The 22,939-nt window shown below is 40.5% G+C and overlaps 1 protein-coding gene across 1 annotated transcript in view; it reads left to right on the forward strand.

Annotated features, from left to right (window-relative positions):
- plekhh2 (pleckstrin homology domain containing, family H (with MyTH4 domain) member 2) overlaps nt 1–22,939 on the forward strand; it is a 43,556-nt gene that overhangs the window by 10,526 nt on the left and 10,091 nt on the right. The window contains exons 3-22 of the mRNA XM_074676506.1: nt 6,263–6,325; nt 6,405–6,554; nt 8,081–8,164; nt 8,289–8,370; nt 8,470–8,658; nt 9,503–10,392; nt 10,568–10,643; nt 10,728–10,822; nt 10,932–11,091; nt 11,380–11,516; nt 11,721–11,834; nt 13,348–13,434; nt 13,521–13,679; nt 13,808–13,888; nt 17,393–17,572; nt 18,209–18,317; nt 20,143–20,255; nt 20,614–20,793; nt 22,192–22,289; nt 22,542–22,719. Of these exons, the coding sequence (XP_074532607.1) occupies nt 6,263–6,325; nt 6,405–6,554; nt 8,081–8,164; nt 8,289–8,370; nt 8,470–8,658; nt 9,503–10,392; nt 10,568–10,643; nt 10,728–10,822; nt 10,932–11,091; nt 11,380–11,516; nt 11,721–11,834; nt 13,348–13,434; nt 13,521–13,679; nt 13,808–13,888; nt 17,393–17,572; nt 18,209–18,317; nt 20,143–20,255; nt 20,614–20,793; nt 22,192–22,289; nt 22,542–22,719 (3,225 nt within the window). The remainder of the gene's footprint in view (nt 1–6,262; nt 6,326–6,404; nt 6,555–8,080; nt 8,165–8,288; nt 8,371–8,469; nt 8,659–9,502; nt 10,393–10,567; nt 10,644–10,727; nt 10,823–10,931; nt 11,092–11,379; nt 11,517–11,720; nt 11,835–13,347; nt 13,435–13,520; nt 13,680–13,807; nt 13,889–17,392; nt 17,573–18,208; nt 18,318–20,142; nt 20,256–20,613; nt 20,794–22,191; nt 22,290–22,541; nt 22,720–22,939) is intronic.

The following is a 22,939-nucleotide window of genomic DNA, read 5'->3' on the forward strand; positions in this document are numbered from 1 at the left end:
AGGAAGAAAGGTGAAAGCACAACAAAAGGTAATGAGCAGACTTTGACAAAGTGTGTGCCTGATCTTGGTAAGGGTTTATGTTGTGATGAATATCATATAGTGTACATGTTATTGTAGATGATATAATATTAGCATGTTTGTGTTTACCTGGAAATATTTTTGGAAAGCATCTTGAGATGTTTGGGTTTCTTTATGTTTGGTGGTTGATAATTAAAGAGTGAATGTTTGACTTTTTTGATTGTGATTGAACCATACTGTTAAACTCTGATAGTGTAGCATCTCTACCAAATAATAAAAAACATAATTATATAATTAAAAATGTAAATTGGCTGTTTGCTCCTTTGAATGACGTTATGAATCCAGAGATGACAAAGTGTGGATTTCTGATGTATTGCACATTTGCTCACTGGATTCAGATGGATTGTGGATTGATGGATTGATGTATAAATATGCACACAGAAGACGTAGAACAGTTTGACCAAACCCTGTCTGTAATGTCAGACGGGACTTTATAAGGGCCGTGCTTCCTCTGTGGTCGGAGCAGGTTGTGTGGTGGAAACACTGAGTGGCTCTAGCAGGGTGTGGCTGTTTCTGGACTGAGCTGAGTCCACTTCTTCTGGTCTCTGGAAGTGAACAGCAGCAGAGGAAACCTGGAGCGCGGCCATGCCAGTCTGCACTGGCTGCATCCACACTTCAGCTAAAAACAGCTGCTTTTCTTCACAGCCGCTACGTTAGAAACAGGAGCTGCTTTTACTGCTTCTGAGTGTGAATTTGTTCCTTCTTACGACCTGTTACAGAGCCACTGCATACAACAAACAGTTAGGAAAATAACAGTTAGTATGACATGTGTTTGTTGGCTGAAAGCCTTTTCCACTCTTTGAACTGTTGTGTGGGTCAAATAGCTGCAGAAACTGGAGGACTCAGAAGGATTTCAGTGGAAGATGGGAGAAGTTTTGAGCGTTTTAAGTTCAATTCACCCAAAATGTTTAAAGAAGTTTTGTTTGCTTTTTTAGATAACTACCCTGATCAGATCATTCCCTTAGCTGACCTACAGTCTCTGTTACTTATATTTCCCTTGATAAGACCGCATTATGCACACATTTGGGTTATCAAATCCTAGGGATGGGAACCAGATCAGGTACTTCTATAGGTACCGACCGAGTTCTGTCTGTAGTACCAAGTACTGATTCACATAAAATGAAACAGTACCATGTTTCAATACCTAAACACATCAGTGTGACTGTGAGGGAGTGGAAAAGTAGTTGAATATCCATACCAGACATAAATATAGCATTGCAAGTTTATATATTGAGAAATAAATGTGTCACATTGAAAAACTTTGAGATTTTCTAAAAGAAATTGGTATTTATTACCACATTAACTTACACAAAGGTTGGTACAGTTGAGTACCGATACAGATTGCCAGGTATCGTATTGTTTCAAATGTGAAAGGTACCCATCCCTATCAAATACAATCTACCTTTCTTGTTGCCAAGAAGCTACTATTAATCTGTTTTTATTATATTTTAGTTATCACAATTTTTTAACAGGCATTAGATTTTTTTTCAGTTGTGTTGAGTACCTAATCACAACCGTAACACATGAAATTGATTAAATTGAATAAGTTTTGCATGATATTTGGTCATAGCCTCTTGGATTTCACTCATTTTTGTCAGAGACCTCGGCTTAGTCTCACATCGTTTATTTCTGCAATTATACTTACTATTTTGGGTGTATAAGTGTGTTTACACTGAGAGAACAGAAACGTGTATTACAGTTTGATGTCTCAGCTGGTGCACTCAAAACAATAGAATTGAGTTGGGATTGCGGGACACTTCTCACCCATGTTGGCCACATGGAGGAAGGGCTGGGAACCATTGACTGTATATAGAGTGGACAGCGTGGCTCCTCCATTAACCATTGTACAGTTTTGAAGCCAAAATTCTTCCGTCACAGGCGCAGCCATTGGTAGCAGTTGTGCTGCCAGAGTCTGTGCAGTAGAGACTGTGAGGGATTCTGGGAGAATCTGAGTGGAGCTGGGTGACAAAAGTAATATATATTTTTTTCTTTTGAGAGTCTAAACACTTCTTGACTCTACCTCCCGACATATATTACAATCCCTGAAAAAAATACACGAGAACAGCAGCTGTAAATCATCATTAAATGTAACGTAAAACCTTGTTTTTAACCTCTTATAAGTAATAAAAAGGAAACTCTTCAGAAAAAAGAGAACCTGGATACAAGGCAGCCAAATGATATTTTCAAATCACCACAACAATCAGATGTGAGAAACATTTTACGAGGTGCATTAATTTTTTAAAGTTTGACCACAGCCCATCTGGAATGACTGGAGAGTCAGATTTTTTTTACCTATACTGCAGCCAGCCACCAGGGGGAGCAGTTCTGGTGGTGACCCCACTTTAAGCCGAGCAAGCATACGTCCATTTTTTTTTACAGTCTATGGTGAGAGCGGATCAAACAATGAATTACAGTTGTAGTTGATGAATAGCAGAAGAACACCTGTGAACGGTTATGAAAGAAGACAGTCATTTCCAGTAAGTGTGTAGCTACTAAAGGGTGCACACCTGTCTGTCAAGTCAGCCGTGTCCTCATATGGGGGAAAACTTGTAGGTTTAATAATTTTTGAAATAAGGAAAATTTAACCCCCAGTGTGTGTGCTGAAAGAGAAGTAGGTTATTCAACCCTAAAGTAGACTCTCAGAAAACTCCAGACTTCTAGACTGAAGAATTCCAGCATAGGCTCCATATTTTTAGACTGGGGGTTTCTGCCTGTCTGTGCCACAATCCACAGGTGGATGCTGGAGAGTTTGAGTGTGGTGCAGAGCTGTGATGGCACTTAGAAAGAAAAGAGAAGGACGGGGAAACTTCGAACTTTACTGGAATATTAAACTGAATCAGCAGATCAGGGGGATATGTTTGTGAAGTGACTGTGAGAATGACGCATGTCGAGTGTGACGTTAGAGCAGCTTGAGTTGCCTGCCTGAAGCAGCTCACAGGCAAAGTTCCATTTTCTACTGGAAACTATGGTGGCATGGTAAATTTCACACTATATTTCAGCTGCTTTCTGTTTTGCCTAACACAGAGTTTGAGCTTCACTGGATCCTGTACTGTGTTGCCCCCTGACAGAGCTTGTTAAAAGTTTCCTCTAATCTAGCTTCATTTGTGTCCAAGCAGCTAAATACCCTAACCATGGTGGTTGTAGAGTTGCTGTGCTGAGAATTTCCAGCCACATTCCTGCATATTTCCCTCCATGAAGCTGCTGAGGTTTGAAAGACTTTCCTCAGAAGACACCGAGCTGCTTCCGCCGCTCTGATCGGAGGAATTTCAGAGGAATGTTGTTCATAAAGTCATCTCTTGCCTCCGTTACCACAGGGCTGCTCGTCCTCGTACTTGTGTGTGTGTTAGTGTTGGTGTGAGCGTGTGACCTCTCTACAGCTGCAGCTTTAACACTCTCCCACCAGGTTCCACAGGCTCTGTCCTGATCTCTGCACACAAAGAGCTGCTTGTACCTGTATGGATATGATTCCTCATCATTATTATGTAACAGTTTGGAGGTGCAGCTCTGCAGAAGACATGAGATTTGGACATGCGGATGTAAACCACTGGATTCAGGTCCAAGAAGAACTGGCAGCTTCTTTCAGGCCCTGAAGCCTGTGCTTTATACTTTTATTCCTAAAGTGGTTTATAGTAGAGGTGGGGGATATATCAAATATACTCGATATTTCGCAGGTTGTTGCACGTGAGATTTATGAAATGACTATAGCGTGACCATCGACTACAAACTGTCATGTAAATGTTTTAAGACGTCAGTATGTAATTCTCTTTTGAGTTTCACTTCCTTCACTTTCTGTTGGTTCTCACACTCCCCTGCCCACCCAGAAAACTCTCCCGTGCATGCATGTTTTTGCATCAGGAAAGGAGGGAAATAAGTTGGTTGCGCATTTCGTCAGTCACTGGGTTAGGGTTTGTAAATGTAAATTTTAAAAATCCAACTGAAGGGTCTGCCTGAATTGTCAACTGCTGTCATTTAATACATCAAAGGATTGAATATAAAGTTTATATCATGATTAAGAGGAGAAATCAGGTTATTGAGATATATATCGTGTATCGGGATATAGCTCGAAAATATTGCTATATTGGCATTAGGCCTGTCGTGCAGGACTAATTTATAGTTTGGCTCATACTGATTAAAGTTTGTAGTTAAAGAACTGTTGGCCTGTTGTTTCATGTTGTTCAATATTTTGGGCTCCGAACTTCCACAAGTTATTTCTCACAGAAAGCCACAGAGATGTCAGAGGCCAGTCAGTGTTGGGGTTTATTAAAAAAGGATTGATCAGGGCAATAAAATCAAAGTTAGAGCTGCTGAGGTGAATGTTGTTTTCATTCATTCATTCATTCATTTATATAAGTGAGGTCATAAATTAATTAGTGCTGTCAGGCGATCAAATTGATTACAGGATTTTTTATTAATTAATCTAGTTAATCACATTTTGATATCATATCTGCTTAAGGTCCCCAAATAAAGAATTTTAATTCTTGGATTCATGAAATTGTTCACAAAAAAATCACAAAATTGTAGTGCATGACTAATCAAATGAATACAATAAGAAGAGAAGATTTGTTAACCCCTCGTTTTTTCAACTAGCCAATATTAAAATGTTAATGTTTGCTACCACTGACATATAAAGACATCATTTCAAATGCAACCATTTCCTGAGTCTATAGAAGTAAATTGTGTTTTTTAGCTGGGGGAAGCGGGGTCTGGTGGAGCTTGTCAATCAAAATCATGCTCGTAAACTCCTGTGGGTGAGAGCGGTGTGCTCTTTGGATGAGAGATCAGCTTGGATATGAGGAGAAGACGTGAGTTGACAGAGGCATTTCGAGACGCTGCAAGTCAGAAAAGTGAAGAGAGAAATAAAAGAAGAGAGTCCACTCTCATTAGGTAGTTTTGGTGTTTACATAGTCATAGAAAACAGCCTCAAGTCTTTTTAAATATGGTGCCACAATACTGGCTCACCTCTCTTTGGACAGTTTGGCCCATTCCTTGTTGCAGCACCTCTCAAGTTCCATCAGGTTGGATGGGAAGCATCAGTGCACAGACATTGTCAGATCTCTTCAGAGATGTTTGATCTGATTTAAGTCTGGCTCTGGCTGGACCACTCAAGGACCTTCACAGTGTCATCCTGAAGCCATTCCTCTGGTATCTTGGCTGTGGTCTTAGGGTCGTTCTCCTGCTGAAAGATGAACCGTCACCCCAGTCTGAGGTCAAAGTGCTCTGGAGCAGGTTTCCATCCAGGACGTCTCTGTACACAGCTGCATTCATCTTTCCCTCCATCCTGACTGGTCTCCCAGTTCCTGCTGCTGAAAAACATCCCCACAGCATGATGCTGACACCACCATGCTTCACTGTAGGGATGGTATGGTCCAGGTGATGAGTGGTGCCTGGTTTCGTCCAAACATGACACCTGGCGTTCACACCAAAGAGTTCAATCTTTGTCTCATCAGAAAAGAGGATTTTCTTTCTCCTGGTCTGACAGTCCTTCGAGGCCTTTTGGTGGGCTGCCATGTTCCTTTTACTAAGAAGTGGCTTCAGTCATGACACTCACCTGATTGGTGGATTGCTGCAGAGATGGTCGTCCTTGTGGAAAGTTCTCCTCACTCCACAGTGGACTGCCTGTGGAAAAGGCTGTGAATACTTGTGTATAGGTGATGTCTTAATTTTTTTATTTTAACAAATTTGCCCCCAAAAATAATTAAAAAACAACACTTTTTTTCACATTGTCATTGTGGGATGTTGGGTGTAGAATTTTGTGGAAAATCATGGGTTTATTTCATTTTGGAATGGAACTGTAACATAACAAAATGGGTAAAAAGTGAAGCCTGTGAATAATAACTGGATATCTAAAGATCACATTTCAACTTTTAGCTATTTTATTTAAATCTGCTGCCTCTACCAGGATAAACCTTACATGAGGAACAAATGTCTAAAGTGGAAATGTGGCACACTCCTGTGCAGTCTGAGTTTCCTGATGGTGATCCTAAACCTTTATCCGAGGGATACATACCTACAGAAAACAGCTGCACAGCATCTGCTTCCCTCTGGCACATCAGCTTATGGAGCTGATTATGTGTGTGTGTGTCTATGTGTGTTTACCTGTTCAAGTGAAATGTAAAAAAATTGAGAATTTAATTTAAACTTCTCAAAAGGAAGAGAAGTGCCAATGATTGTTCTTTTTTTCTAGATTCAGCAGTTGGAGATGCAGGTGATCGATGCAGAGAAGCGAGCCTTCACCGCGCAACAGCAAGTGAGAACCAGTCAAAGCTTTGATCACCTGTGCTCTTACTGTGTGTGTGTGTTAATACTGCGTATGTGTGTGTTTGCAGGCCCAGTGGATGGAGGAGAAGCTAAAGGCTGCAGACGGGCCCTCTGGAGACTCTGAGGTGCATTTGTTTCAGCGCTGTCAGGAGCTGCAGGCGCTGGTGCAGGAGAGGGAGGAGGTCATTGCACGGCTGGAGCTTCAGCTGGAGGAGCAGGTAGAAGAAACCACAAAGTCATATACGCACACCAGTCACAGAGAGTTAGATGTAGTTTGATTCATTTTAAACCATCTTGTTTTCTAAACATTTTGTTTAAAGGAAGAATCAGGGTTAACATCAGATTGAGTGTTAACTGCTTTCCTTTCTTTAGCCAGTCGTTTTTCTTTATGTCACCATGTATGATAGGTTAGTGAGTATATTGCCCAGTTAATAACAGTCAGTTTGAGACTGATTTTTATGATGTATTGTGGGAAACAATGTGGTAACACTTTACTTTGGAGGTCTGCAAATTTCATCACACTTGAGTAATAATCAGACCAAGTTTTTTTCTTATTTCTTTGAAATTAACACGTAACTTCTTTAAAATAATGTCCAAATTTATTGTCCCAAGTCACAACTGGCAGGTTACTGTTTTTTTCCAGTTTCTTTGAAATTTGCTCCAAATTTTAAGGTAAGAAGGTGACGATTAGCAAATAAATTATTTGAAATTAAATCACAACTCACCACAAAATGTTTTTAGAAGTATCCCAGCGTTTCTGCTATTTCCAGAGAAGCAGGTGATAAATAGCTGCTTAGTTCTTGAACACAAAAGTTAAGTTCATTGTTTCCTCTGATGATTACCTTTGAAATTTTAAGTGAATAATTCAATTTCCCAATAAGCAGTTGATAGTTAGCTATTTGTTATTTAATTTTACCAAGTTCTTTAGTGCCCACTTTGTTGATATGCATTATTGAGAACACATGTAAAATGATAAACCTTTATGATTAGGCCTTTAATGTTTTACATGATACAACTGAAGGCTTCAGATGTGATATTCACTAAGAGTGGGGTTGTAAACTGGCCTTACCTGATTGTGATAGACACTGTGAGTCCAGGCGCACTGCAAAACAGAATCTGGCCAAAAGTTATGAGCTAATTTTCACCAAATTCTCATGAAATTTTAGGGGTAATTTCAAAGAAATAAGAAAAAAACTTGGTCTAATTATTGTCTAAGTGCAATGAAATTTGCGGACCTCTAAAGTAAAATGTTACCAACAGTATCTCTGAATACTTCCTTTTAAGTTTTGGATTTGGAAATTTTAGTCACCATATTTGAAAAAAAAATGGGTCATTAATTTCAATAAGGAATCTATCAAAAAAAGAAGAAAACAGTTAAACGATTATGTGAGGCTTCTTCCATATTTGGATACAGGAGTGAAACAGCCTGCATTTGCAGCAGCTTAATGATTTGGGGCAAAGCTCTGTAACTTTTTGTTAAGGGTGCAGTGTTAAATGTTTTCTTGTCACATTCTGGTGTAAAAAAAAAAACAAACAAAAAAAACACCAAAACAATCAAGTAAATCAAGGATTCATTCCCCTCCTAAAGCACCTTTTTGCAGTGTTTTCAAACTGGATCCTCAAGTTTAGCTTTGGTTCCGTTTTCCCACCTCTTTATATGCGTTGTTTGCATCCTAAAGGTTTCTGTCACTGCTCAAGGTTTAATGCACAAGCCAAACATGGCTGTCGTGTTTTCTCCCACCAGAAACAAAACCGACTGCAGGACGCCAAAACCGTGGAGGAGAAAGCTGCCAAGATCAAGGAGTGGGTGATGCTGAAGCTGTCAGAGGTAAATAAATGACAACATTAGACAGAGGATACGGGTCAGTCTGGTGGAACAGGGGGGTTGTATCTGCATGGATTTGTTTGATGATATTTTAATTTCATCATGTTGTTTCGTGTTCATCCTTCAGTTTGAGGTGGAGAATGCTGCTCTAAGAGAAACCAACAAGCTTCAGGAAGCTCAGATAGAAGAGCTACAGAAACAAGTGCTGGGTAATGATGCAGAGTCTTCAAAGTTTGGTTCTTATGTCCACACCAGTCACTTTCTCACACACCTACACACACATGTTAATACCCTTCATGTATGTGTAGCTTTTGAGCAGAAATGTGCTGCTGGAGGAGGAAGAGGAGTCCTGAGCAGACCAGGAGAGGCTCAGCGTCTCAGCAGTCTGACGTTTGGCTGTTTCCAGGTGAAGGGGAAGAGCCCACAGGTACTCATAGGCCCCGCCCCCTGTAAACGAACCCTCAGCATCCAGGGAGAGACTGACCAGGACAAATCTGGTAAGTCTCAATTCAGCCACATATTCGTAGTGTGATTTTTAGATACTGATGATGAAATGATTTATTACATCATTCCTGAATAAAGTTTGTCCCCGTGAAAAACAGTCTCGTCCTCTTTGAATTAATCTAATCTGGGTTGTTTGAACAGTTGTTTCCTGGAACGTGATTTTAATCCATTATCTTGTGTTTTATTGACTGTGCTTGGTCTGTTTTCTGTGCTTCCTGTCTGTAACTTTGTGTTTTTGCTGCTGCCTGTCTTGTACAGGACACCTTTGAAAAAGAGGTTTTTAAGGGGACCAACGTGATTAAATAAAGGTTAAATAAATAAAAATAAATCATAAAAACAAACTTTATTTACCTCTGCGTAAATTACAAAAAATGCTCTAAGCTATTCTATTCTAAAGATCTAGCATTACAAACTCAGAAAATGGCCTGACTTCAAATAACTTTTGGAGAGTCCAAAAAAATATTTGAATCTGTATCTGCATTTGAAACCGTTTTGAATCAGTGTCTTGTGTTTTTATTTAGTAGACTAGCCAGAAAATGAAATAATTTCTGACTGTTTAGATTTCTTTGATTAAACATGATGTTTTTACTTTTTTACAACAAAGGTGATGTGTTCAGAAAAAAATACCAAAAGAAAATTACTCACAAGAGCTCCACCCCTGCTTGCTCATCACTCTCAGGTTCACCAGGATCACTTTACTTTACTTCAGTAGAATTTTTGCAGAAGCACATTGAAAGGCTGAAAATAAAAACTACGTTAGCTATTAGTTGTTTGGACTATTATTTTTTCATGACAAAGCAGAGATAAGAGTCGATGTGTTTCCTTGTTTGTTGACAGAGATGAGCACTGCTCAGACCTCCCCAGGATCCGTCTCTGAACTCCACAGACCGGCTCATTCTGGACTCCTGCAGGAAGACAGCGCCTCTGAGAGTCTGGGTGACAACTCGGGTGGAGTGGAGTCCAGAGGCGTCTCCTCTGTGCTGTCAAGTGCTGCGTCAGAGGGGGAGGTGGGAGGAGGAGAGGAAGGAGAGGGTGAGGGCAGAGGGGAGGGTCTGGAGTTTAGCCGGCCCGGCAGTGAAACCTACCTGACGGCTTCAGACGACAGCAGCTCTCTGTTTGATGACGACATGCAGCGAGCTGAGCGACCCCGCTTCACCTTGTCAGGGGTGTCAGAGGGGACACCGGGGGGAGGTAAGAAGGGAGGAGGGGAGGCTCACAGGGAGGACTGCACCTCTGAAGAGCTCAACAAACGCTTCCAGTCACACAGACTCGACTCCTCTTCCTCCTCCAGTGAAACAAACACCCCAAGCCCCATCCTCACCCCGGCCCTCACCCCCAAACGACCCAACCCTCCCCAGGACCCCAAGGACACCCCTGCCTCACCCAAACAGCCCCGCCTGCGTACCCCAGTAGGGTTCGGCCTCATGAATGTAGCTCTGGCCAAGAAACACCTGAGCCAGCCGCCGATCTGCCGTGAGGCAGCACACGGACAAACCCGTAACGCTCTGAGTATGCTCCGCCCCCTCAGACCCCACGAGACAGACTTGGACCAGGAGCAGGAGGTCGTCATGGAGACAGAGAAGGATTCAGCTGCTCTTCCATCCCTGCAGGACTCATCTGGTCCTCATGAACCTGGAGCAGAGATCAGACCTGAGAGGCAGGACAGTGACGGCTCAGCTCCGGGCTGCAAACCTCCAACACCCCCACTCCACAGGCTGCCCTCCTGGGTACGGTCATCCAGTTTGATCAGGGCCCAGATTAATACAGTTTGGTAGACTAGAATAAATACATTATGATTCAAGAAAAGCCTTCTATTAGTTTTAAAGCAAAGGTTACAAAGTATTTAAAAACATGACTGTCAAGAAGAATATTCAAAGTTTTAAAACAATGATGTTTTCACAGGAGAGTCGGATCTACGCCGTGGCTAAATCCGGCATCAGACTGTCAGAAACGTCCTGCACAGACGCTGCCTGTAAAGGTGGGAAAGCCAGTCCAGGTCCATCTCACCTGCTCAGAGGTGAAGTGAAACACTAACCTGACTCCTCTGTCATATGTGTTGCAGACTCCTCCCTGCAGTCGTCCTATCCTGCCTTTGTGATGTACACCTCCCTCATCTATAAAAACATGACCACGCCTGTTTACACCACTCTGAAGGGGGTAAGATGCTGCATTTTTATCTACCTGTGAACCTCCCTGAAGCACCCACAGCTGTGATTTTTAACTTCCTGTGAGATGGTGTTAGTGATGTTGTTGGTCCGTCCTGCAGAAAGCGACTCTGCTGAGCAGCAGTCCCTTCTCAGATGAGTCGTCCAGCTCCGAGGAGTCGTCCAGCTCAGGAGAGGAGGACGGCTCTGTCTGCAGCTCCCGCACCTCGTCCAGCTCCCGCAAAGACAGCAGCCCCGGCAGCCCACGCTCACTCAAGAGAGGTAACACACACTCAGTAACACACACTCAGTTTGAGTCATGAGTACTTAACCCTTTCTTTCACAAGATTATATATATTTTGCAAAAGTCTGATAAATGATAAGTTTATCATACATAACTAAATTTAGAAATAGGTGAAAACTTTGTTGGGGTTTTAGTCTGGACTCAAAATCAGAATTTTGGCTAAAAGAAAAATAAATAACTAAGGAAAATATGTTTTATAGTTTTGCATCAAATCAAAAGGGCAGAATTAAGAGCTTATTTTCAGAAGTGTTTTTTTCTCCCCTCAGCTGTATCAATGTCCTCAATGACCTCAGAGAGCGACTACGCCATCCCTCCTGACGCCTACTCCACTGACACAGAGTGCTCCGAACCCGAGCAGAAACTTCCGAAGACCTGCTCTTCATCCAGTGACAACGGGAAGACTGTGAGTTAGTGTGTAGACTCTCCTCTAACCCAGAATGCACAAGATCAGAAAACTCTCATACAGCGAAAATGTCAAATAAAATCCCATGTTTTCGCCCCATTTTAAAAAGAGAAAAAATATAAATTTTTTGAAATTTTTATTAAGCCAGAGGATGAGGGAACATGTGCGAATGATAATTCTGATGACATTGTGTGTATCCTGCAGGAGCCAATGGAAAAGTCAGGCTACCTGCTGAAGATGGTGAAGACCTGGAAGAAAACCTGGAAGAGACGCTGGTTTGTTTTGAAAGACGGAGAGCTGCTCTACTATAAATCACCTGTAAGTTTTACACTGTTAAACCCAAAGTTCAAGTCACTCAATTGGATTAAGCTATGAAAAACTTAAAATTTGTTAGTAAGTTCAATTTACTCAAATGTCTGAGTTTTCAGTGTTGAAACTGATGATTTCTGAGGGGATTTAACTTTCGTTACTGTTTAAATAAGAACAACTCAAAATCATTAGTTTCTGTGACTGCGTTTTGTAACCGTGAGTGAGGAGGAGACGCAGTCGACATGAGACCCTGCTGGACTTCTTGACATGCAGCTGTGGCACAGGTTGCCTGTGCTCCACATGACATGGACTGTTAGTCTGTGGGTCACAGCATGGACTTGTGGCATTGAACAGCTGTCTATGTTTTACATGGCATGGACTGGCTGTCTGTGTCAAAAATAAATAAACATATCTTTTTACATTTTCAAAATTGGCCTAAATAACATGATAGCTAGTCAAACATTTAATTTATAAATATATTAACCGTAAGGCACACACTGCAAAAGTCAATAGGTACAAGACCCTGTGCCATGGAGCACAGACCACCAGTCAGTGCCGTGGGTCTCAGACAACCTGTGCCCCCTGAAGAACAATATTTCAATGTACAGCAGGGTCTCACATCTACTGCCTTCCCTCCTCACTCACGGTTACTAAAGTTATGAACTTAGAGCTGATTGTTGTTGTGACGGCGTTTGTAACCATGAGTGAGGAGGGAACGCTGTGGATATGAGACCCAGCTGTACGTCAGAATGTTATTTAATTTAGTTGTTCAGATCTGCTTCAATTTTTTTTATTTTATTTTTCCTCATTCACAAGGCAAATTTATTGATATTGCATCTTTCAGTTTTGAGTAAGGTCAACTTATTATGTTTTACAGTGATATGCAACATTTTTTAACATTACTTAATATTTTAATTTGTAACAAATAAGCATCAGGTATATTTGATTAAAGACATTCAGTAGAATGATTTTTCACAAGAATCGTAACTACTTAAGATGTTGAGTTAAATTAACTTATTACATTACTTAGTTTATTCAAGTTAACTGGTTTACAAGCATTTTTCAAGTAAACTCAACTTATTCAGGTTTACAGTGTACTCTCTTCAAAGGCTTTTCTTTTTTCTTTTTTTTTTCTGTCAGGTGGAATTTCCCTTATTTTAAAAACATTATGTGAAGGTGTCTTTGGAGGATTAAGCCTTAAAACTTAAGGATATTCAGCTGATGAAAAATGGGAGCCAACACAGGATGTTGTATTCAGAAAAATAAAAAAATATAATTAAATCTTTATTTATACTTAAGTCTATAAATTTTACTAATCTAAGTGTGTTCTGTATCCGTTTTTTTCTTATAAATAAATCTTAAATGATTGTGTCCAGGTGTTTTATGTGAACTGATGATTTATAAACATGTTCCTGTTTTTTTCTGCCATCTTCAGGAACTGCTTGTTAAATGCAGTGTAACTTTAGTTTGAAATGGAGCGTTCGTAATCTTCAGCTATGTTTATGAATTTTGTGTCCTGCAGAGTGACGTGATCAGGAAACCTCAGGGTCAGATAGAGGTCAACGCCAGCAGCAGTATCGCCCGCGGGGACGGAAAACAAGTCCTTCAGGTGATTTATCAAACATTAAACATGCACATCCAGTTTAAATTTACCATATCAAGTCTACACAGATTTGTTCTTCTCACCATGAACAGATAGTGACAGGGAAGCGCGTGTACTACCTGAAGGCCGACTCTCCTAACCTGCTGGACGAGTGGCTCAGGACGCTACAGAGCGTGCTCAGACTGAAGGCTGCCAGTCCTCTCTTTACCCAGCCTGATATCAGGCCCAGCATGAAGGGGCTGCTCATAAAGGTGAGAAAACTGAACAATACCACCTTAAATACATTCAGTGAGAGTGAATAGCTGTTTGTGTTTGCACAGTTTGATCATGCTCAGCATTTGTCCTGAAACATTCTCACTTTGTCACTTCTCTCTGGCAGGTGAAGCACGGATACTCGAAGCGGGTCTGGTGCGCTCTGATTGGAAAAACTTTGTATTATTTCCGCAGCCAAGAGGACAAGGTAAGATGACGCCTGAAGTCTTATCTTTTATTTTCTATCGTTTACAGTTTCTGGAGTTTTAAGGGTTGACAGCATGTCCAAATAATTTAATCCTATTTTTCAAAATTTCCTGGAAACAACTCAAAACTACCATTGAAAATACTGAACTTTTTTCATTGTTGAGCTAATACACATCTTTATTCAAAATCATTATAAAATGTGAAAATTACGAAGGGAAATCTTTTTTTATCCATAACATATACAGGCTATAAGTGACAAGGTGATGGAGTTATGCCCAACTGCTAACTACACACACACTGACCTGGGAACGTAGACTGTGTAAAACAAGGACATAGCGTCATGATGTCACTTGTCTGTATCTTAAACAGAGTTTTGAAGCCTATTATCTTCACTCGCCATATTGAAAAAGCTGTCTGCGACTTACTTTGCTAGAAGAAGTACAGAGATAGGCCTTTAGCCTCTTTCTTTTTAACAGCTACTGTGTGCCGGACTATCAGACAGGTCAGCCATACCCTTAATCAGCAAACTCACAAATAATGAGTGATTTTAAAAAAGTAGAGTACAGTACAGTCTGTGCTGACAGAGAAATAAAGTTTTTAAACCTGAGCTGTTTTTTTAACCAGGCTGTAAACGTGTCAACTTTTGCAGAAGGTTTTTGAATTTCTATGTATGTGGTTTCCAGTGTTTCTGCAGTCAATTTCAAACCTCCATGAACTGTAGTTTGTAACACTTCCACAGAGGCTTCATATTTTTAGCCTGGAGGTTGCTGTTTGCCTGAGACACATTACCACTGACTGAGTCAGTGTTTAGTCTGTCCCATTGTCACATCATAAAGTGTGCAGGCTTTAAAGCACCACGTTACATACTTTACACTTCTCCATGGACTTAACTGTTGGATTTACCCAGAGCTCTTTGCAAACTTGGTGGCTCAAACGTGATCTTCATCTAATTCTCAACCAAAATTAACAAATTTTTGTATAACAAAGCAGTATTCTATTAAGTCTAAAAATAAATACTTTATTTCAACTATGCAACCAAGTTAGCAAAGGATTAACGTTGATGTCCTGTTGACCGTAACCAGTTTGCTGAAACACAGAAACACTGTCCTGGAAAATATTTGATGGATACTGGAGAGTGGCGTTCATTTTTGTTACCATCTCATGGTTTATTGTGTCTCCAGTTGGTGTTGTGGTGTCATTAATGTTCATCTCATTCTTGATTTTATACCACCTAAAGCCCTCATTCACACTTACACACTGTTAGAGTCTGTGCGGATCCAGTGCTCAGGCTTTAGGGTTGACATCAGAGGATACAAGTATCATGAAGAAGTCAGAGGCTGCATGACTGTATCTCTGGAGTCCCACCACCAGGTAGAGCTATTGGGCAAGAATCTTCAAGTCCTACAGGGATAGTTTATGGCTGTTTTTGAATTCGCCTTCTACATACTGCTTATGAAACTAGTATGTAGTAGGCACTGCCTACTACATACTACTTTCATTAGCAGTATGTAGTATGACTGTTCAGTTGGGTTAATTTTTGTAGTATGCTACGCTGGTCTTCAGTTCGAAGAAAACAGAAGTTGGCTACGGCTGACTTTTTTTTCCCAAAATAACTTTTTTGAAAATGTACAAAAGAAACAAACCACAAGTAACTTATCTGCCAGAGAGAGCATTTTATATTAACTTCCAGTGGTGGAGATGATGAGGATTTAAAGATAAAAAGAAATGGCTCTTGTATTTATATTCTTCTGCTACTCCGGTTGTTGTCGCTCCACTCTCTGCCATTTTCACTTCTGATATGGGACCAGGCGCGTTGCATTGTGGGTAACAGTAGGCGAAGCAGACTGGTCCGATGCATACTGTGGATTTTTCCCTATTCAGTACGTCATCCGGGTGTTTTTCTCATACTACAACTCTGTTATTTGTTCGCATACTGCATACTGCATACTGCATTTTGGTCGAATCAGTAGGCACTGCTAGTATAGTATGCAAATTCGAAAACGGCCTCTTTCTTTTGGAGTGTGGTTGCATGAGGTACTTAAAGGGGCTGTGAGGAGTGGGAAAGTGATCTTCAAAAAGTCTCCCTTCTCGATATATGTCTGACAATAATCTACACTTTAAAATGAGATTATAAACACCAATATTGCTGGTTACAGGTTATTTTAAATAGCTACTTCTTAGCTTCCAAGTCAGGCTGACCAGGACCAGATTGATTTATGGCACATCTAGTTCTCTATGACAACACCACGCCGGCTGATGAAATTTAGCAGTGAGAAGAGACTAAACACAGAGCTCTGTGTTTTCCTCTGTTATTAATGATTTCTGTGATTAGTTTTGTAGTGATGGTGGACACTGGAGCCTAACTGTCAGACAGAAAAAAGACAGAAGAGCAGAAGAAAAATAAAAGGGAGAGTGATACAGCATGACCTAAAGGCTTATTAGCCTTTAGCTTGTGCTGTATCATTTTCTAGCACGGGAACTGTTTGTGATAATGTTCTTTCCAACCCACAGTCAGCAGTTATTCTGCAGTGGTCTGTTCAAACTTGAGAGTCTATCAATAAAATGAAGAGTGAGGTTACGTTAGCTCTGCTTGGTAGATGACTGGCAGGACATAACCAGGATTCACTAATATTATACATTACAGACATGTCTTAGAGCACCGGGCTGCCGGCTGCGCTAAATATAAACATCTACTAATCTACCCACAAACTGACAGTGTTTACTTGTTGTCATGTTAGCCTACAGATACATCGGAGCACCGGCCTTACGATGTCGTTACATATGGCTACAATATTTGCTTGATGTCCCGTTACAAACCGTAGAGCTACATAACTGAACTGATAAATACCTCACCTCGACACGTTGTATCCAGTAAAAAGTTGACTTGAACAGAGAAAATTTGTTTTGATCCGATCTCCATTTAATTCCACAACAGTGTGCTGAGACTCCGGGCCACAAGGTGGCAAGGGAGTGCAATTAAAACATATCCTCCTCAAAGCATCTTCAGCAATTATGAGCATGTTACGTACAACATGTAACAGCAGAGTTCATGTTAGGAGAACCTGATCAGAGGACTGATCTGCTGTGGTCATGAGAGATACATGTATTGGAAAAGTTTACCCTCCTATTTAAGTGTTTTCACTGCATAGAGCACGGCACCTCTTTTTACACTACTGTTATTACAAAACCCTGTATCTCTACACTACACTACACACTAATATATATTCAGTGAGACAGTATCATGGTCAGTGAGCACATTCAAACTTCAAACTTTGCTGTTATTTGGATTTCAACCAGTTCGTGCTTGTTTATGAGCTTACAATCAAAAAAAAAGTCTCCCCAGTCATCAGTTAAACATAAATATCCGTCCACCGAACGTAAATATCAAAACTCTGTGCTTTCTCATTGTTGTGTTTATTATCGATGTTTAACCCCGCTCCAAGAGGTAAAGCAGTAAACCAGAGTCCATCAAAAAGGTCAACTCTGTAAACATGTGTTTTCTTAGTTTCCTCTGGGTCAGATCAAGCTGTGGGAGGCCCAGGTGGAGGAGGTGGACAGGTCGAAGGATTCAGATGATGACCTGAAGGCATGTGGGCGGGGCTTACAGGTTACACCTTTCACCATCGTCATCCACCCTCAGGAGCAGGGGCCGACCTACCTGCTCATCGAGAACCGCCACGAGAAGGTCAGAAACAAACTTTCTTTGTCGCTGTTGTTTTGCACCTTTAGATGTCAGCCCCTTTTTTTTAAGCTGAAGTCTGATGTTCTCTTTGTGCTACGCGCCTACTAAATGAACAGTTCAACAGATATTCCTCTCTACTTCAAAGGTAGATTTTCCTGATCATGTCAGTAGATCATGTTTAGAAGGCTGGCCTGTGGTATTGGCTCTTTTGACATCAGATTGGCTGCCTCAGGAGCTGTCCCAAAATTATAAATTCTGATTGGCTGGCCTTTCGGTAGAGGCTGGACTTTTGCTAACATTGACTTTGTGAACAGTTGCACCAGGCTGCCAGTGGCTTTCTTTGCCTTTTGATGTAGCATCTTCTCTTTGTTTGAGCTCAAAATACTTTTTAAAAACCAGACATCTATTTCAAAAGGTCTGTTTGTAAATGAGGAATCAGTCCATCAAAATTTACAAGTAACACCCATACACTAGCTCATAGATGAATAAGAGTATACAGAAAACAGTGTCTGGGTTTGATATCTAGTTTTGCATGTTTCAGCTCTTTTCTCTGTAAATAATGAACATCCCTGGTTTGTTTGTTTGTGTTTGCCTCCTGCTCCTCCGTCCTTCCTGATGTTGGTGAATGTTTGTCTGCAGGACGCGTGGCTCTTCCATCTGTCCGTAGCAGCAGGAACCTCTGTGGGAACCGTGGGCACCGACTTTGAACAGCTGGTGGGAAAACTCTTCCAACTGGACGGGGATCCAAGTCAGTGATTCAGACACTTTTTACAAACTTTCTGTGTCTGTGTGTGAATCTATCTACACATTGCATCCTCAGAGCACCTGGCTGTGAGATGCCAGGCTGGCTACTTACCTACAGTACAAATTGAGTTTGCAAAGTTTGACTGTTCTTACCTGTTAAACAATAGCTTTACATTACTATTGATAAATACATTACCATGCCACTTTGCATCTGCTAAGAAGTTGTCTCAGACAAAGAGGAATGTTTTTAAAATGAATAGCTGTGTATAAAGTACTTGATAGCATTACTTGACTAAAAGTAACAATATCTTGCTTGAAATCTACTCCTTTAGAAGTAAAAGTCACCCACTAAAAAAAATCCCTTGAGTAAAAGTCTTAAAGAAGCTCAAATTGAAATTACTTAAGTATCAAAAGTAAAAGTACAAAGAAACAAAACAGCCAGAAACAGTTGTTTCACACACAAACTTTATCAAGACTCATTCAACTCCCTTCACCTCCTGCTCCCTCCGATGAGTTTTCGAACACCAATGTTTTGTTGTTTTTTGGCAAACACAGGAGGCACTTCATTCTGTACGATGAACCTTTAATCCCTCAAAAAGCAAAATATTTTTTAGATATCCTCCTAACTACCAGTAGTTCAAATTTGTCCTCTGTGGAGGACATTTGTAAACCTAAATATCTTCCACTTACTTCACACTACTGAATAAACTCCTCGTGCCATCTACAGAGGACATTTAGGGCTTTTCAATGATACCAAATATGAAAGGTTTGGGCTTTGGTACCTTTCTCTTTTTCATTAAGGAAAATGGGCTCTATCTCTGCAAGTTAATTTTATGGGAAGAGGGAAATCAAGTGCACAATGTGTGAGCCAAAATTTTTGGCTTGAAATTTTGGTGGCATATTTTATATGGGACTCTTCACAGCACATTTAAATATGGTTTGAACAGTTCTAACTGTATTTTAGCATTGTAATTAAGTGTTGAAAAATTGTCCTCCGTAGTGGACATTTGTAGTTATGAACTTCATTTTGTTCTGTTTTTTTCAAATGACAAGAAAGAGACTCATTCTTAGAAGCTGAGAGCATTTTACTTTGAATTGTTAATGGAAACTCAGATATTGAGTTGTCTGATGAAAAAGATCAAGATGCAGAGTTATAGGCAGAAGAAGATGATTCAGAGAGCTCTGAGGATGAAATTCAAGCAGGGCAAGCAGATGCAGAGGAGTCAGATGAAGCAGGACAGTCCACATCTAAGTTCAGTCGGCGTCAACTGTGGAGCAAGAATCCAAAGTACATCTTCAGTTTGTATTTTATAAAAGGTCCAAGAAAGACAGAATTTTTGTCCAGGTGTCAAGGCCTTTTGCAACTGCTGAGTACACCATCGTGCCATCCATCTTCCAGAAATGGTGGACAAAACATGCAAACACATGCATCAAGATGTCGCAGATCTGGCTGCAGGAGCAAAACATATTAAATGTGCACAAAGTGCAAAGTTTTCCTTTGTGTTTCCAAGAAGGGGGACTGCTTTTTGAGGTATCACACCAAATAAGCCCAAAAAGCAAAAAAAAATAGACAAAACAAAAAGGAAGATGGACACTTATAAGAATGTTAAATTTGTTCTTACGTTCACTTGTTGGTTTTTTCTTTGGCACTAACTGATTGCCATCAAGGTTCAATTTCACATTTACGTTGTTCCAATGTCCACCGTGGTAGACAATTGATAATGTCTTTTTTTTGTTGTTTTTTGTTTTGTTTTCTGTTTTGTTTTGTTTTTTTCGCAGTGAGCACATTACATCTTCTTTATTTTGTGTGACGTAACTTTGTGTTTCAGACTCTCCGATCTGGAGACATCCTGTGTTGTGTTTCAGTAAAGAAGCTTTGTCATCTCCTCTCACTACGCTGCCTTCACTGGCTCTGCAGACAGAGGCTGTCAAACTCTTTAAGGTACAATCACAAAGTTTTATACTGAAAGATATGAACAGGATCAAACTGTTCAACATGTGGAGATGTTTCTGTGTCATATTTATTTCATCATGTCATATCATCAGGGAAAGTCAAACTGAGAGAGGTCTGAAGAAAGTTCAGTCAGGTTGTTATTTTTGTGGTGTTGTATTGTTGTTGTTTGCTGGGTTAAGTTTTTCCTCTCTATCTGTTGATGACGTTGGTTGTTTTTGCTGTGTTTTCTATGAGTGTTTGTGCTTATTCAAGCACTTAAAATGATAACCTGTTTTTTAAAGTGAGTTAAGGCTTCAAACCTGTTTGTCAGACTTGTTTCCACCCTGACCATCTTCCCTCTTCTCAGACTTGTCAGCTTTTCATCAACGTGGCCATCGACGCCCCTGCCATCGACTACCACGTCTCTCTGGCTCAGAGCGCCCTGCAGGTGTGTCTGACGCACCCCGAGCTGCAGAACGAGTTCTTCTGTCAGCTCATCAAACAGACCCGCAGGAGGACGCCACAGGGCCACCCGGGTCCTTTGCAGGTTTGTATTCTTGCCACATGGGGGCAGCAGCACCATGTATTTAAAAAGAATCATCTGAGCAGATTAAAATCAGGAGATTAAATCTTGAAAAACTAACATGAAAGTTATTTGATCTTATCTGGGATTTGATTTTAGACATAAACAACAGGTCTGACTGGTGCAATAACATTAAAAAATATTCTTGTAATTTTTGTATTTTACTCGGAAAGGTGCTGATATATAATTTAAACACTGTCAAATCTATAAATGTTAACTAAAACAAAGTTAGAGGCAGAGTTAATTCTGGTGAGGCCTTTGCAGACACATTTTTCTCCCATGGACACCATCCTTCTCTGCCATAAAGACGTGACTCTTGGTAAAGTGTGCATTTATTGTAGAAACATGACTAAATTTGTAGAACTTGGTTCATTACTGTTTAACGCTGACTGATGTAAACATACACAGTGAAGCACACACATACCAGAATGAACATCGACTCTTGTGCATCACTATTTTTGTCATTGTTTTTTTTTTAGGTTTTTAGGTCAAAACATTGTTTAAAGAGTTAGTTGCAGGTTTGTATAATAATTTTTTACCTGACAGTGTTAAAAACTATGATGACCCATTACATATTTCATATTCTGGATCTTAGTATCCAGAATATTGCCAGGAGCTGTATCATACTTTTACATCTGTCAGAAACTATGATGACCTTGTCTTGTATTATTTTGTAAAGCAATCCGACCATTTATCATGAAGTTATATACACATATGTTGAAAACAGCTCGATCTCACAATAATAAAGAATCCTTAAAAAAAAAAACCTGGATCCAGATGGTGATCCAGATCACTTCCAAAATTGACTCACTTCTTCCTTATCCCATTTTAAACATTTCCTGAAAATTTAATCAAGATCTATTTGCTACTTTTTGAGTTATGTTGTTCACAAACAAACAGACAAAAAGACAAACTCTTCCAGAAACAAAACCTCCTTGGCGGAGGTAAAAAAAAAAAAAGAAAACATCCCCAAAGTAGCAGAAACTTTCTTAGGTCATGTGACCAGCATTAGCCAATAAGCAGAGTCTCCTGTAACACCAGCAGAGGGCCCAAACAAGGATGAATATTCACCTTTAGGCCTCAAAATAGAAACCCATCATGATCATGTATGGTTGTTAGGATGAGTCATTTCACAGCTTAACGGCTACTAGTGTTTATAAATGTGCCCCACATGGCTGATGTAATGGATCCACATAGATACACAGAGAAAAACTGTTTCACAGTGACACGCAGTCTGTAACACAATGAATATGTGTTTTTTTTTTTGTTTTTTTTGTGTGTCTGTGTGTGTGTGTGTGTGTGTGTGTGTGTGTGTGTGTGTGTGTGTGTGTGTGTGTGTGTGTGGTTGTGTGTTTTTTTCAGGGCTGGCAGTTTCTTGCCCTGTGTGTTGGTCTGTTCCTGCCCCAGCATCCGTTCCTCTGGCTGCTGCAGGTTCACCTCAACCGACACGGGGACTCAAGGTGAGATCACAGCAGGGGTCTGAGTGTGAAGGAGCAAGATGCAAAACAGGAAACACACACAAACAATGTCACTAAGTGTGGGAATATGTCTCTAAAAGTTTGAGCTACTTCAACATAAGTGTCAGATTGCTGTCTGTTGTTGATTTCACAACTGTAGAAGTTTTTAATAGTTCTGGTTAATTTCTAGCCACAGTTTGTTCTCCTTCATCTATGACACATTCAAATGTATTACTGTGGCCCGCTTGTTGCCAGGACCGAGGTGGGTAAATACGCCATCTACTGCCTGCGCTCCATGGAGCGCACCCAGCAGAAAGGTGAGAGACAGGCCAGGCCGTCCCGCATGGAGATCCTGTCCATCCTGCTGAGGAATCCATATCATCACTCTCTGCCCTTCAGCATGCCTGTCCACTTCCTCAACAGCACCTACCAGGTACACACACACACACACACACACACACACACACACACACACACACACACACACAGACACACACACACACACACACACATGGTGACGGAAAGATTAGTGTGTGTTTTTATTCAAAGAGGGAGTATTATGCTTCCCCATGTTTTAAACATGGATATGAAGTTTAAATGTGGGATGCTCAAACTAAAAGTACGAACTTTTTTAAACCTCTACATATTCATAT

The sequence above is a fragment of the Halichoeres trimaculatus genome, unplaced genomic scaffold (assembly GCF_033239565.1).
Source record: "Halichoeres trimaculatus isolate MK-OKI-2021-1 unplaced genomic scaffold, fHalTri1.1 fHalTri1_scaffold_8, whole genome shotgun sequence".
NCBI classification, from domain to species: domain Eukaryota; kingdom Metazoa; phylum Chordata; class Actinopteri; order Labriformes; family Labridae; genus Halichoeres; species Halichoeres trimaculatus.